Source organism: Ammospiza caudacuta, chromosome 9 (assembly GCF_027887145.1).
Source record: "Ammospiza caudacuta isolate bAmmCau1 chromosome 9, bAmmCau1.pri, whole genome shotgun sequence".
Classification (NCBI taxonomy): Eukaryota; Metazoa; Chordata; class Aves; order Passeriformes; family Passerellidae; genus Ammospiza; species Ammospiza caudacuta.
Genome location: NC_080601.1, coordinates 8,098,813 through 8,111,965, shown reverse-complemented (window position 1 = coordinate 8,111,965; position 13,153 = coordinate 8,098,813). Strand labels below are relative to the sequence as shown.

Genomic DNA, 13,153 nt, shown 5'->3' with positions numbered 1-13,153 from the left:
TAGGGCCCTGGAAGGTTTATTGTATCCAGTGAAAAAAATGAGAGCAGGAAAAAAAAAATAAAAGGCCATATTTCATATAGATAATGCAAACATTTCTTATCTGCCCACACAGTGTGCTGGTAGGAAACTACAGTGGTATGAAAGATGTGGTTTTCCAGGTGATTTATTTGCTCTGTTAAACCCTGCGAAACAAAAAAGCTTTAAAATAATACTTAATTTAATTCTTAAAACCCAAACAAACTGAAAATTTTCAATTGTTATGTATCACAGTAGACCATATAAGAATGAAAGGAGTAGGGAAGGGGAGAGTTCATGCATTAGTGATTTTATTTATGCTTTAAAGTGGTGAAGTGGGCACGGAGATATTTGGTGACAGGTTGGGCTTGGTGATCTTGGAGATCTTTTCTCAGGGGCAACACAAAGCTGCTGCTGCTGGAGGAAAACCCAGTGTTGTAGAGGTGTCCTTTAGGTGTCACCTCAGTGGAGATCTGAGCTTCACTGTTCTCACCTCCCTTTGTAGGTTGTGTCTGTGCTGGGGTAATTAGAGCCTGTAAGGAGCTGTAGTTTGGGTCCTTTCAAGTCCACAAATGTGTAATTTTTACCATAAGATGAGAAACAGAATTTACCTCTGCTTGTTCTTTTGTTTAATTTACAGATTATTTTCTGTTGGGATTTGTGTGTAAAATATACACCTCAAAAAACCAAACCAAACCAGTAATACCTGAATATTTCTTTCCTATTTTGAGACCAGAGCTTGATTAGAAGGTATAATTTCACACAAATATAGTTTGGGTTAGCTATGCCTCAGAGGAGCCTCTTAAGGTCTATAAAATCATGGGCAATCTCACATAGTCCTGAGTGGAGAATTGGGAAGGAGAATGGTTGTCTCTTTTCTCACTGAGTCAATGATGCTCTTGGAAAATTAAAAGCTCTTCCTAATGAACTTTTATTTCCATATGTTTTAAAAGGGGATATTGGTTTTCTGCTGTTTAATGTAGAAAACCTGATTGGTCCTAAAACAGCCATCACATGTGGTGATCATGCTTTTATGTGTTTTAAAGCTACACTTATGTGTTTGCTAGCTCTGCATGTACTGCTTGATATCTTTGAACCTCTCTTTTGAGTAAACGAACAATCTCTTACTTATTTTCTTTCGTTATTCTGCTCTGCTTCCATTGATGACTCTAAACTTTTGACTCCAGACTGGCAATATGAGGGTAAGATGGCAAAATATGACTTCCTGCACATTGCTCGTCTGCTTTTCATTTGCGTTCTCCTTAGAGTTATTAAAATTCCATTCACTAAGTAGATCCTTTTCGTTGCAGTTAAATACAAATTATGTTTGTTTCTGTTGTGAAGCTTTAATTATGATTTATACCTTTTAATCATTCCTTTGTTATTTCTTTGGGTTAAATTACCATCGTATTCCCTGTGTCCTGACTCACATTGAGATTCCTGATAGGATCTCTGGAGAAAAACACAGACAGATTCATTAGTGTAGCCATCCAGCTGGATCATGGTGGAATGTGACAACAATCCTTCCCTGGCACAGGGTGCCCAGAGCAGCTGTGGCTGCCCCTGGATCCCTGGCAGTGCCCAAGGCCAGCTTGGACACTGGGGCTTGGAGCAGCCTGGGACAGTGGAAGGTTGGGTTTTGAGGTCCTTCCAACCCAAACCATTCCATGATTCTATGGTTTGAGGGATGTTGTTCATGACCTGCAAAGGAAGAGGGAAAACCATATAACATTTTTGCAGTTTAGGTGTTTTAAATATGGATCATACCTGAGATCTTTTTTGATCACATCCTCCCTTGCTTTACAAATTTTCTCTGAGTTAGGGATAAGCAAACAGCTCTGTTTTGAGCATTTATAACTTTACTACCAGTTGTAGCTCATACCTGCATCACATTTAAGGGAGTACTCACCTTCAGCATGCCAAATATGCTGACTTGAAAAAAAACCCAACAACAAAACCCCAGAGATCCTACTTTTGGAAAGAGAAATAACTCTTTTTTTCATCTTTATAGATTGCAAGTTGGCCAGAGCAGGTCCTCCAGCCACAATAGTTCCCATTGACGAGGAGAGTCGCAACGGTGAGTGCCCCACAGTTATTTATAACACAAATTATTTATAACCACTCTTTAAGGCCCTTGTGGCAAACAAACCTTCTTAATTTTTCTTAAGTCAGTGGGATGGTACTAGAGGACAAAGTCCTGGTCAGTATTTGGTTTTGTTTGAATAAAGCTGAAGTTTTACTCTGCAGCATGAAAGGACTGTTAACAAAGTGGTCTTCTGGGTTTCCCACGTGGATTTTGGAAGGTTGCTTGTTGGTTCCCTCTAAGTTTAGGAACATGAGTTGATGGACACCTCTGAAATGGAAGAACTTGGTTGTAGTCATGGAACTTTCAAAAGAAAATGAATGTCCCTTCTTTCAGTATTTTAATTCTCCTGACAAATCAGAGAGTTCTCAGATTGTTAATCTGTGGTCTGAGCATTGCAGTTGTGTAGCATATCTTGATGGGATGAAGTGCTTTACTCTGTTACAATCAGCTGTTACTCCTGAGAGTAAGTTACTATTCTTTCCTGCTTTTTATTCTGTGTATTTAGGGATTTTTTGTTTTTTTGGGTTTTTTTTTAACCTTGCAAGCTGGGTCTGTTTTTGTGCTTTGTGTGGCTGTGGTTTATCAGATATGGGTGCTTGAGATGGTGAATAAAGCCAGGTGATGCTGGTGGAACCTCTCTGCTGTTTTTCTGGGAGGATTTCCTTGTTGGAATTGCTCAAAGTCAGATGGATAAATGCATTTATGGGTAAAACTCCTCAACAAACCAATTTTTAATAAACCTTTGTGCTGAAAATTTCTGGTACTGGGGTGGCTGTAAAAACCAGGGTATTTTCCCTCCTCCTGGGATGGTTTCCCTGTAGTCAGGAGAGTCCAAAGGAGGGCTCTGAAGATGGATGTGCTCTTTGAATTGGATGTGTTGGTTCTTGGCAAGCTGCTGTTGAATCCTGATGTGTTCCAGTTGTGGCCTGCTCAGTTTTGGTGGAATGACCCCCTCAGCTGAAATGGTTTGGGTGCCATAGCTCATCTCTCGTAGCCTTTCATCCTCCCTACTCATTAGAAATAAATCTGTGCTAACAGCAAGGAGTTATAAATAAATCCAAACCAACTTTGCCATAAAAAAAACTTTGTGAAAACCTTTAGAAAGTGAGGTTGAAGTTGTGAACTCCCCATACCTGCAAGTGTCCAAGGCCAGGCTTGGCAGGGCTTGGAGCCACCTGGTCTAGTGGGAGGGGTCCCTTCCCACAGCAAGGGAGTTGGAATGAGATGAGCTTGGAGGCATCTTCCAACCCAACTCAGTCTGAGATACAAAACTTCATAAGGAATACATGGTGTACTGCATTTCCAGTGACCAAACTTGAGATGCAGGAATAAAAATCCACCTAATATTGTTCTTGCCTATACAAACAAGTCTCTAGATCACTTAAAGTCTAAAATCTCATCCTTATTTTAGTTCTTCCGTGGCACTGTTGCTTCCAATGATCTGTTGTTGGGGTTGGAATGACTTCTGTAAGGATGGAGATCTCAAAACAGTGGCTGGGACATTTTATTCCATCAGTGCACGTGGCCATGGTGTTCTGGCAATAAACAAAATCCTGCTCTTTAGGAATAGATATTTAGTTCCATTGTGCCATGGCACATTGAGCTCAATCATTCCTAATTCACAGGAAGTCAGAGACCAGCAAATCTCACAGAATAAAAACATTTTCCCAAATAACTCTTGCTTGTTTTCACAGTCAGGCACACAGGTACTGTGCCTGACCTTTAAAGATGTTCTTGAAATCAGCAGAGATGTTAATATTTGACAGTTTCCTGCCATGGGATGGATATCTCTTTATATCAAGTAATTTAGGTGCAAGAGTAAATTACATTATAATTGTGCTCATGTGAGCAATCCTGGAAGGAGTGAACTTGACCTTTCTGAAGGAATGAATGAATTATTGTATGATTTTCCCTGTGTTGAACTGAATTGGGTGATAGTATTTCAGATCATATTAAGAGCAAAACTGAATTTTTCTGGATGGTTTTTATAGGCAGAGAGTTACTTTCACCCATGGATTTCTTTTTATTTAATTATTGGATTTGAGACTTGGTTTTAACTTGATTTAAAGCCTGAATGAGTCTTATTCCTAGGTCAGACTTTCTCATTGCCATTGTACCCCAAGTTTTTGGAGGCCTCCATGTGGAGCAGCCCTTCAGATGAGCAGCCTGAAATTCTCAAGGGCTTTGAATCTTTGGGCAGGGTTTTTGATGGAAAGTATACTCTTGAGAAAAGATTTCTACAAGGCAAGATTTAAAGATTTAGAGATTAAATTAGAATTTGGAAGAGAAAGCAGAAGTTGGGGTAGAGGAAACAAGCACACCAAAGCGAGTTCCCCTAATGTGGAGGACAAATAGGAACTGGCATCTTGGTGCTCCATCCAGAACAAAAAAATTCCACAGTTAGGAATGCTTTGTGTTCTTTCCCATCCTAGAAAAATCAGTCAGTGTTGGTGTAGTTTGGTTTTTTTTTGGTGGTTTTTTTTCCCTGCTTACCTTATGATGAGTGAGTGCTCTAATGGATAATGGGAGCTAATCCCAAACCTCCTGCTCTCTTCCATGTTCCTTGGGGGTGTCTGACACATGGAAGTGCAGCTTTCATGGCTGTAGGTGGGTCAAGTGTTATTTTTCCTGCTTTTCATCTTCCTGCTCTCTCAGCAGCAACCTTTCTCCAGCCTGACTTCCAGGGGAGGCAGAGGATATGTGACCCTGCTACAAATCCCCTTCCATAACCCCCTGTGGGGAAGCACTCATGGGAAATAGGACACAAAATGCAGGAAACAAAGGTGTGGGGTTTCTTCCCCCTAATTCTCTTGCACCAATTTATTTTCAGTTTTATTATATTGTAATGCTGGAAGAATGGATGTGATTACATTGATGTTTCCCATGCTGGTCCAAACTGGTTTAATTTGGTTTTCAGGGACAATCCACAGGGATTGAAGAAAATGTCCCCAGAGGCACAAAATCTGTAGCTTCCCTCCAGAGATGGGCTTAGGTGTGCTGATGAGGACTGGGAGTGATGCCTCTGAATATTCATTACTCAATTAAATGTTCAGTGTCCACCAGGGTGGGGCTGGAATTGAACTAATTAGCCATAAAGAAGGAAGAGTCCTGCTATCCCAGAAAAGTTATTTAGTAAAATCAATTTGGAAGTTTGCTGTGGCTGAGCACAGGTGTATCAAGAAATGCATTCCTTAAGAGCTGTGGCTGGATGTTCATTTCCTGCTTTTCCCTCCTGTTTCATTAATGACTTGAAGCTGCTTCAATCTTGGAAGACTTTTCCAGCCTGAATGATCCCATTATATTCTTGTATTGCTTTCATGAGCATCTCACTCTTTAATTTTAAATAAAAATACTTTTGCCTATTGCTTCCTATCATTCAAAAATCAGCTTTATGAAGGAAAGTCATCTTAGTTTTACTTTATTTTCATCTTTATTTCAAGGGATTCTGAGAACAGCATTTCCCAAGTTTGCAGTGTATGTGTAGATGTGGAAAGGCATCAAACTGTGATTTTTTTATCTTGATTTTTCTTATTTTTCCCATAAAGGCACTTTAAAGACTCTTTGCAATTTGCTTTTACTTGGTGCACTATTTTTTGTAGTGTTTCTATAATGGAAAAAAATTCAAGTTATTAGTTTACATGTTGTTATCATTCCTGTGAAATGTTTCCAGGGAGAAAGTGCTTCAGTTGATGTTTAATCTAGCTCATGGCATTGTCTTTATGCCTCCCTGCCCACACATAGATTTTCCCCACATCTTCAGACAATCTTACAGCTCCCTAATGTGTTTATGAATGTTTTGGACCATCCTTAGGTTTTTGACCATCCTTTTCAAATTTATCTTCACCGACCTGGAATCTGGTTTGTCTGGCAACGGAGATGTGGTGTGCAGATCTAAGTTAAGGTATTGCAGCCAAAAAATAAAGTTTGGAATTAAATCTGGCCATTTTTAGGCTGAGTGTTTAGGTCCAGTTTGGCCATTTTTAGGCTCCGTGTCTGAGCATTTTTAGGCTGAGTCTAGGGCTCAGTCTGGCTATTTTTAGGCTGAGTGCCTAGATCCAGTCTGGCCATTTTTAGGCTGAGTGTCTAGTCTTAGTCTGGCTATTTTTAGGCTGAGTGTCTAGGCCCAGTTTGGCCATTTTTAGGCTGAGTGTCTAGGTCCAATCTGGCCATTTTTAGGTTGAGTTTAGGGCCCAGTCAGGCCATTTGTAGGCTGAGTTTCTAGGTCCAGTCTGGCCATTTTTATGCTAAGTGCCTAGGCCCAATCTGGCTATTTTTAAGCTGTCTAGGCCCAATCTGGCTATTTTTAAGCTGTCTAGGCCCAGTCTGGCCATTTTTAAGCTGTCTAGGTCCAGTCTGGCCATTTTTAATCTGTCTAGGCCCAGTCTGGCCATTCCAGCTCAGGGTGCAGTTGAGGTGGATGATGAGATTTTGATGATGAGTCTCAGCAGTGTTTTGCTGATTCTCTGGGTGCTGATGCTGTTCTGGTGGTCATTAATCCCAGGTCTAAGACATTAGATTAGCCAGCAGTACAAATCTGAGCTGCATCAGGCCCAGGCACATGTAATAACATCTGCTCAAATTAGACCTCGCTCTGTGGAGTTTATTCCAAATTTGTCTTTTCATATGGGAAGAGAGGTGATCCATTAGATCCAATAGCTGCCAGATTGAGGAACTTCTGTCAGAAGTTGTTACCCTTGTGGAATGTTGTGCACAAATTCTAACAGAAGGAGTGGATTTGTATTGATTCCTGTACCCACGTGGCTGAACACTGACTGTGTCCCAGAACAGGGCTGGACACCCCTGCTCTATCTGCTTATCCCTGGGCTCCTTTGGGGCCTGGAGGTTTCCTATGGATGCCGCTCAAAAGGGACAAGGCCCTGGGGGTGCTGGGGGTGAGAGCTGGGAGCCAGAACCCCCCCGTGCCCTGGGCTGAGCCCCAGCGTGGGCAGCAGGGCAGGGGGGGATTCTGCCCCTGTGCCCTGGGCTCAGGTGAGACCCCACCTGCAGAGCTGCCCCAGCACAGGAGGGACCTGGAGCTGCTGCAGAGAGCCCAGGGCAGGCACCAGCATGGGCAGAGGGATGGAGCAGCTCTGCTGGGAGGAAAGGCTGGCACAGCTGGGGGGGCTCACCTGGACAGGAGAAGCTCTGGGGTGACCAAACTGTGGCCTGAAGGAGCTGCAGGAAACATGGAGAGAGATCCTTTGGAAGATGGAGTGACAAGGGAGGATGGCTTCCCAGTTCCAGAGGGCAGGGCTGGATGGGATATTGGGAATTAGGAATTGTTCCCTGGCAGGGTGGGCAGGCCCTGGCACAGGGTGCCCAGAGCAGCTGTGGCTGCCCCTGGATCCCTGGCAGTGCCCAAGGCCAGGCTGGACTTTGGGGCTTGGAGCAGCCTGGGATGGTGGAAGGTGTCCCTGCACATGGCAGGGGTGGCATTGGGTGGGATTTAAAGTCCCTTCCAACCCAGACTCTGTGCAGCTGTGAGAAATTCTGGCTCTAGTTCTGGGTTGTGAGAAGTACTGGCTCTAGTTCTGGGTTGTTCAAAGCATTCCTGGGCTGTTGAGGAGTATGGTGATTAGACTTGGAGAAAGGGGTTAAATTGAACCATAGAAATCCCCTGGCAACGATGAACATTCCAGGAAAACTTCTGCAGAAGGACTTCCTGCTGCTGTCTCCCTAGATGGGGATGGAAAGACTGTGACAAGGCCAGGGAATCAACAGACACCCAACTGTAGCTGACTTGGTTTATTTTTAAATGCTTTGGTCCAAGAACTGTCCACAATTTCCTCCATAATTCCCTCAGCTAACAAATTACTTCAGTGAGATGAAATATGGAATATTTTAAATTTTTTTATAGCTCGCATTTATGTTTTTTCCCCATTTTTCATGTCAGCAGTTGGCTCATAGATGTTGCTTCTCAACTCTGCCTGCAGGTTGCTTCAATCAAAATGTTCACCAGGAAATATCACTTCTTTCCTGACAATTTGATTTAGTTTATAAATTCATGAGATGGGAAAAGAGGATGAAATTTATGGAAATTATTTTTGTTTCATTCCATCCTGTTTGTTCATTTCTGTTCCGAAATGATGTGTTCTCCAGATTTGGGTATTAAGGATTTCATTGGGAAGTAATGAATCAATTTGGTGTCTAATGCTGGTTTTATGCCATGGATTTAAATTCTCATGTTTTTCTTGTAGGACAAATGTGTAAAGACTGAGGAAGCTGTAAAATGGATCAGTTTATTATTCTACTTCTGTTTATCAGCACATCAGCATTGGCTGGGACTTAAACAGAGCTGTTGTTAAAGATCTTTGCAATTCTCCTTTTTCGGTTATTTTTTTAAATTATGTATCTAAAAAAAATTAAAAATTCAGAAAAGCAGGAGATAATTTAGGGTGGAAGTAATAGAGAAAAGTTGTCCTTTAAGAAACTGATTAATTCTTAAGGGTAGAAAACAGGGATAGAGTTGGAAATATTTATTTTCAGCTGTCAGCTGTCTGGACAAATATCCTAAGCTGGTGTTGTTGTTCTTGGTAGAGGTGGAACAGAGGTCCTTGAATTACCTTCAGGGATGAGAAGTGATGTTTCAATGGCAAAAAATAGGAATTTAACTCCATTTTGAGGTGGGAGTAATTGTTGTGGATCACGGTTGTGCTCTGTAATGCTGAGGCCTTTTCAAAATGTGTTTGGGATTTCCTTTTTTACTGGAAATTCTCCTCAGAGTGACTGGATTTTTCTGAACAGCTCATCTATGGCAGTTTGAGTAGTCAGAATAAATTATTCAAATTATGGTATGTATCCATTCATATTCCCAGGGTGTCTTTTTACCTTTGCCAATGAAGAACTGCATATTTCCCCTAATTATTTCTTCCATTCAGTTTTGCAACAGCAAATGATGTTTCAGTAGCAATATTCTTTGATTGTCTTCTCCTGATTGATTGTCACAGTCTCAGTAAAGCAGTGCAGGATTTGATACATTTTAGGGCATTTTAAAGTCAGTTTTGCCTCAGGGAATGGAAGGTGATGGTTGGGGATTGGTGTCCAGGACTGCAATGTGCTTTCCAAGTGTTTTGGTGTCTCTTTAATTTTGGAGTGTAAAACAGAGCCCAGAGCAGGGATTCTGGGATTTAAACATCTCTAAAATATTTGTCTGTATTGTTTCTTGCCTTATCATCCCCTATCCCTTAGTTGAGGGAAGGAAAAAACCCCAACTTCTTGAAAGTGACCCATGAGCTTTGTTCTGATAGTCCTTGATCATGAGCTGGAAAGAGAAAACTTGATTTTGGAGACTGTAACATGTTTCTTAAAGAAATGCAGTTATGCTGTTGCTGGGATTTACAGTTGTCTCATCCAAATCAGGGAGCAAATCTCGAGTGGGGCAGATGTCCTGTTGGAGTTTCCTTTGTGCTGCTGCAGTCCTGCTCTGCTGCCCCATTACACATCCACAATCAAAGAAAACCACTAATAAATCCTTATTGGGAAAGCATCTTCCCTGGCTTTTGCCTGATTTGCTTGGAGTTAAATGCACAACAAAATAAATCTCCCTCTTCTTAGAGCCATGACTCTAACACGTTTTGTCTCTGATTTCCCAGCCTGGTCTGCCTTGTGTCTCCCTGACTTTGAAACTGCTTGAAGGTAGCTTTTTGTGTTTAAATGGAACTAAAGCAAAGCATATTACCAGTTGGGGAAAAAAAATGTCCAGGTGGAACTTCCTGGGCATCAGTTGCTGCCCATTCCTGTGGCGCCATTGCTGGGCAGAGCAGAGCCTGGTCCATGCCCAGAGAAGCTGTGGGGTCTCCTCCCCGGGCATATTCCAGATCCGTCTGCCCTGGGCTCTGGAATGGCCCTGCTGGAGCAGGGAGGTGGCACCAGGTGCCCACTGAGCTCCTTTCAGCTTTGACTCATCCTGGAATTCTGTGTCTCTTCAGGAGGCACCTGAGAGAACCTTGGGAAGTCTGTCCCTCAGGACAAAATTCCCATTACTTTTCTGAGATGTTTCTGTAAGCCAGGCATGCTTTTGAAAAATTACTTCCTTCCAAGGAAACCTCACCTGAATTGCCATTTAAAGTGATGATATAACCGCAGTCCCTTTTCACACCTGGCTGAGCAGGTATGGCTTTGCATTTCCAATTCTTCAAGGTGTGTCTGGATGTGGCACTGGGAGCATGGATCTGGACCAGGTGAATAATGAGCTGTCCTCAATGTTTTCAAAACCCTTCAAACTCTTTCCCCCAAAAAGGGGAAGGGAAGCAGAAAACTTGACTTTATAATGGTCATTCCCAGCTTCCTTTATTTGTACTAATTTTGTTTTGATCTTAAAATGGTGGATAATTGCTTAGTAATTCACGGATCATATGTTTCTCCTTCATATTCCCTGTGTTTGTAAGCAGATTGCTCCAGAACATCCGAATTTTTCTCTTAATTCCAACTTTGAATCAGTAATAGGGATCACACTTAAGTTATTGCTTGTTTTGAACAGCAGAGTGCTTGCAACACTAAATGATTCAATAAATGATGGATTTCAAGGCCCTGCTTAGCTCAAACATAAATTTCATTTGTTGGTTTATTTTGTTACACAGTCTCATGTGAAAACTCCTTGTATCCTTTCAGATTTTCAAAGTCATGCTAATCAAGCCAAATGTTCTGCTCCATGACTCTGAGAGATTTTTCCTCCTTTATTCAAGCATCATTTTTCATCATTACTCTGCCTTTGCACATTTTTATCCTATTGACACAATTGTTTAGGAACACTGAGCCTGATTAAAATAAATCATTAAGCCTGGACCTCTTGGCTACCTCAAAGTTATACCATTACCCCAATCCTAGGGATCATTTTCTCCTTCTGATAAGCCCATTTTTTTTTTCCTTGAGGTGTTTGAGGGAGTTGTTGGAGGGGCAGGAATCTCAGGGGGTTTAACCAGGCCAGTGCTAAGTTTTTGCCCAAATATATCTCATTTCTGTTCAGAAGAATAATTATATGTTGCTGCTACCAGGCATAAAATTTTATTTCTCAGGATGGTTTATGAACACAATGAAAAGCCTGGCACATGTTGCCTCTGAAATGCACTGCTGAGCATTCGTGTTGGGCCTATTATTTTGTCACTTTCACAACAGGGTGAAGTTTAAAAGAGCAGTTCTGTGACAAATTGTCTCCCATGGAAGGAATTAATAGTTTTTAGAAAGGCCATCCCAGAGGAAAGCAGCAGCAGGGAGAACCACCTCACTTTTCAAGTGTGGCTGTGTGTTTTGAGAGTTTTTATTTCTTTTCCTTTTATTTTTCTTTTTGTTTTTTGGTTACTAATCCTGTTTCCCCTCACATGCAGCTCCACACTCTGTGTTTGATGCATCCAATTCTTGCCGGCATACAAGAGGCTGGGAGAGAGGATGCAGTGCTGGCCTGAGATGGGGCCCATGGGCTGTTCCTTCCCCTCTCTGGGGTTTCTGGTGGATAATCCTCAAGTCTGATGAGGAGAAGAAAGCTCAGGGTGGTCCTTCTGGTCCTCCACAACTCCCTGACATGAGGAGGCAGCTGAGGGGGGAACAGGACAAGGCGAAATGGCCTCACACTGTGCCAGTGCTGAGCTTTGGATATTGGGAAAATTCCTCTCTGAAAGGATTGTCCAGCCCTGGCACAGCTGCCCAGAGTGGTGACAAATCCACCCATCCCTGGAGGAATGTCCGTGACACTTGGGGACATGGGTCAGTGGTGGCCTTGGCAGTGCTGAGTCAACAGTTGAACTCAATGGTCCCAGCATCAATGATCTGTGATTTGCTGTTGTTCCCTCTGTTAGCACCTTTGTGTCTCATTCCTTTTGCAAACAAAAATCTTACTGAGTCCCTTTGGGGACTCTTTTGGGAATGATGGTCCCACACTGTAATTAACTGTTGAATGTCCTAATTTCTTTCTAAATTTTGTGGCCTGTGAGTTTCTCTTCCTATCTGTCAAAGTTCACATTTTATCGATTTCCCTTTCCAGAATTAGCTCTGCTTGTCCCACAGATCAGAGATCCCTGGGGAATTCCTTTCTGGCTTTGTCTTGGTCTCTTGTGTGGTTCCCTAGCTCTGGAAATGTCCAAGGCCAGGTTGGATGGGGCTTGGAGCAACCTGGGATAATGGAAGGTGTCCATGGAAGGGGGTGGAACAAGAGGGGGGTCCTTTCCAACCCAAACCACTCCATGATGTGGTTGCTGTGTTAGAACAAGAGGCATATCCCTCCTTCCACATCCTTTAGGAACCAATTTGAGGCAAAACTTGAATTATCTGTCTTTTAGGTTCAGAAATTTTTTTGTAAAATATATCTCACCAGATAGTAAAAAGTTTGCCAGTGAAGGAAAGAGAGAGGGTCATCAAATGGTTGATGTTTATGGTGTAATTTTCTACACACTCCTGTTCTCCCCCATGGCTTTGTGTGGGAAAGAAAAGATTTAGTTTTTTGTTTGGCTTTCTAAATCGGATAAGTGAAAGTCCTTTTGTTGTTACTTATTTACTAAAGGAATTTCCTGGTGTTTATTTTTACCCTTGGTGTTTTTAGAATATTTTTAGAATATACATTAAGCTTGGTGTGAATATATATATATACATATATGTATATGTGTGTGTATATATGTATGTATATATAATGACCTTTTTAGAATATTCAACATTGAACCTGTTTGAACAAGCTAATATTGAACATTAAACCTATTTCTCTGTGGGACCCCACACCCCCCATGGGCTGTCAGCATCCATCTCTCCAAGAGAAATGTCCTTGGAACCATCCCTTCCCTTCCCTTTTCCTTGCTTTCCCTTGGCCATGAAGGATTGTAGTTCATTTCTCCCACTCCTCTTGTAAAAGCAAAGCTCTGATCAAAAAAAATCTTGTGGTTTCAGGTGTGTTCCAGTGGGTTTTTCCAGCCTGGGCATAGCAGGATGTGCATTTCCCTCTAAGTTGTGCGTGCAGCAGGACAGGGGAGTTCTCTTCTGGGCATCCAGGCTGGGCTCATCCCTCCAGGATTTTGGGAGGGATTTCCTGCTTCACCTCCACCTGCCATGAGATGCTGAAGGGCTGCCCTG

General features: G+C 42.2%; 1 protein-coding gene across 1 annotated transcript in view; it reads left to right on the top strand.

Moving 5' to 3' along the window:
• The window catches only part of PCDH15 (protocadherin related 15), a 309,038-nt gene that overhangs the window by 63,689 nt on the left and 232,196 nt on the right, over positions 1 to 13,153 (top strand). Inside the window, exon 4 of the mRNA XM_058810078.1 lies at positions 2,027 to 2,092. Coding sequence (XP_058666061.1) covers positions 2,027 to 2,092 — 66 coding nt within the window. The remainder of the gene's footprint in view (positions 1 to 2,026; positions 2,093 to 13,153) is intronic.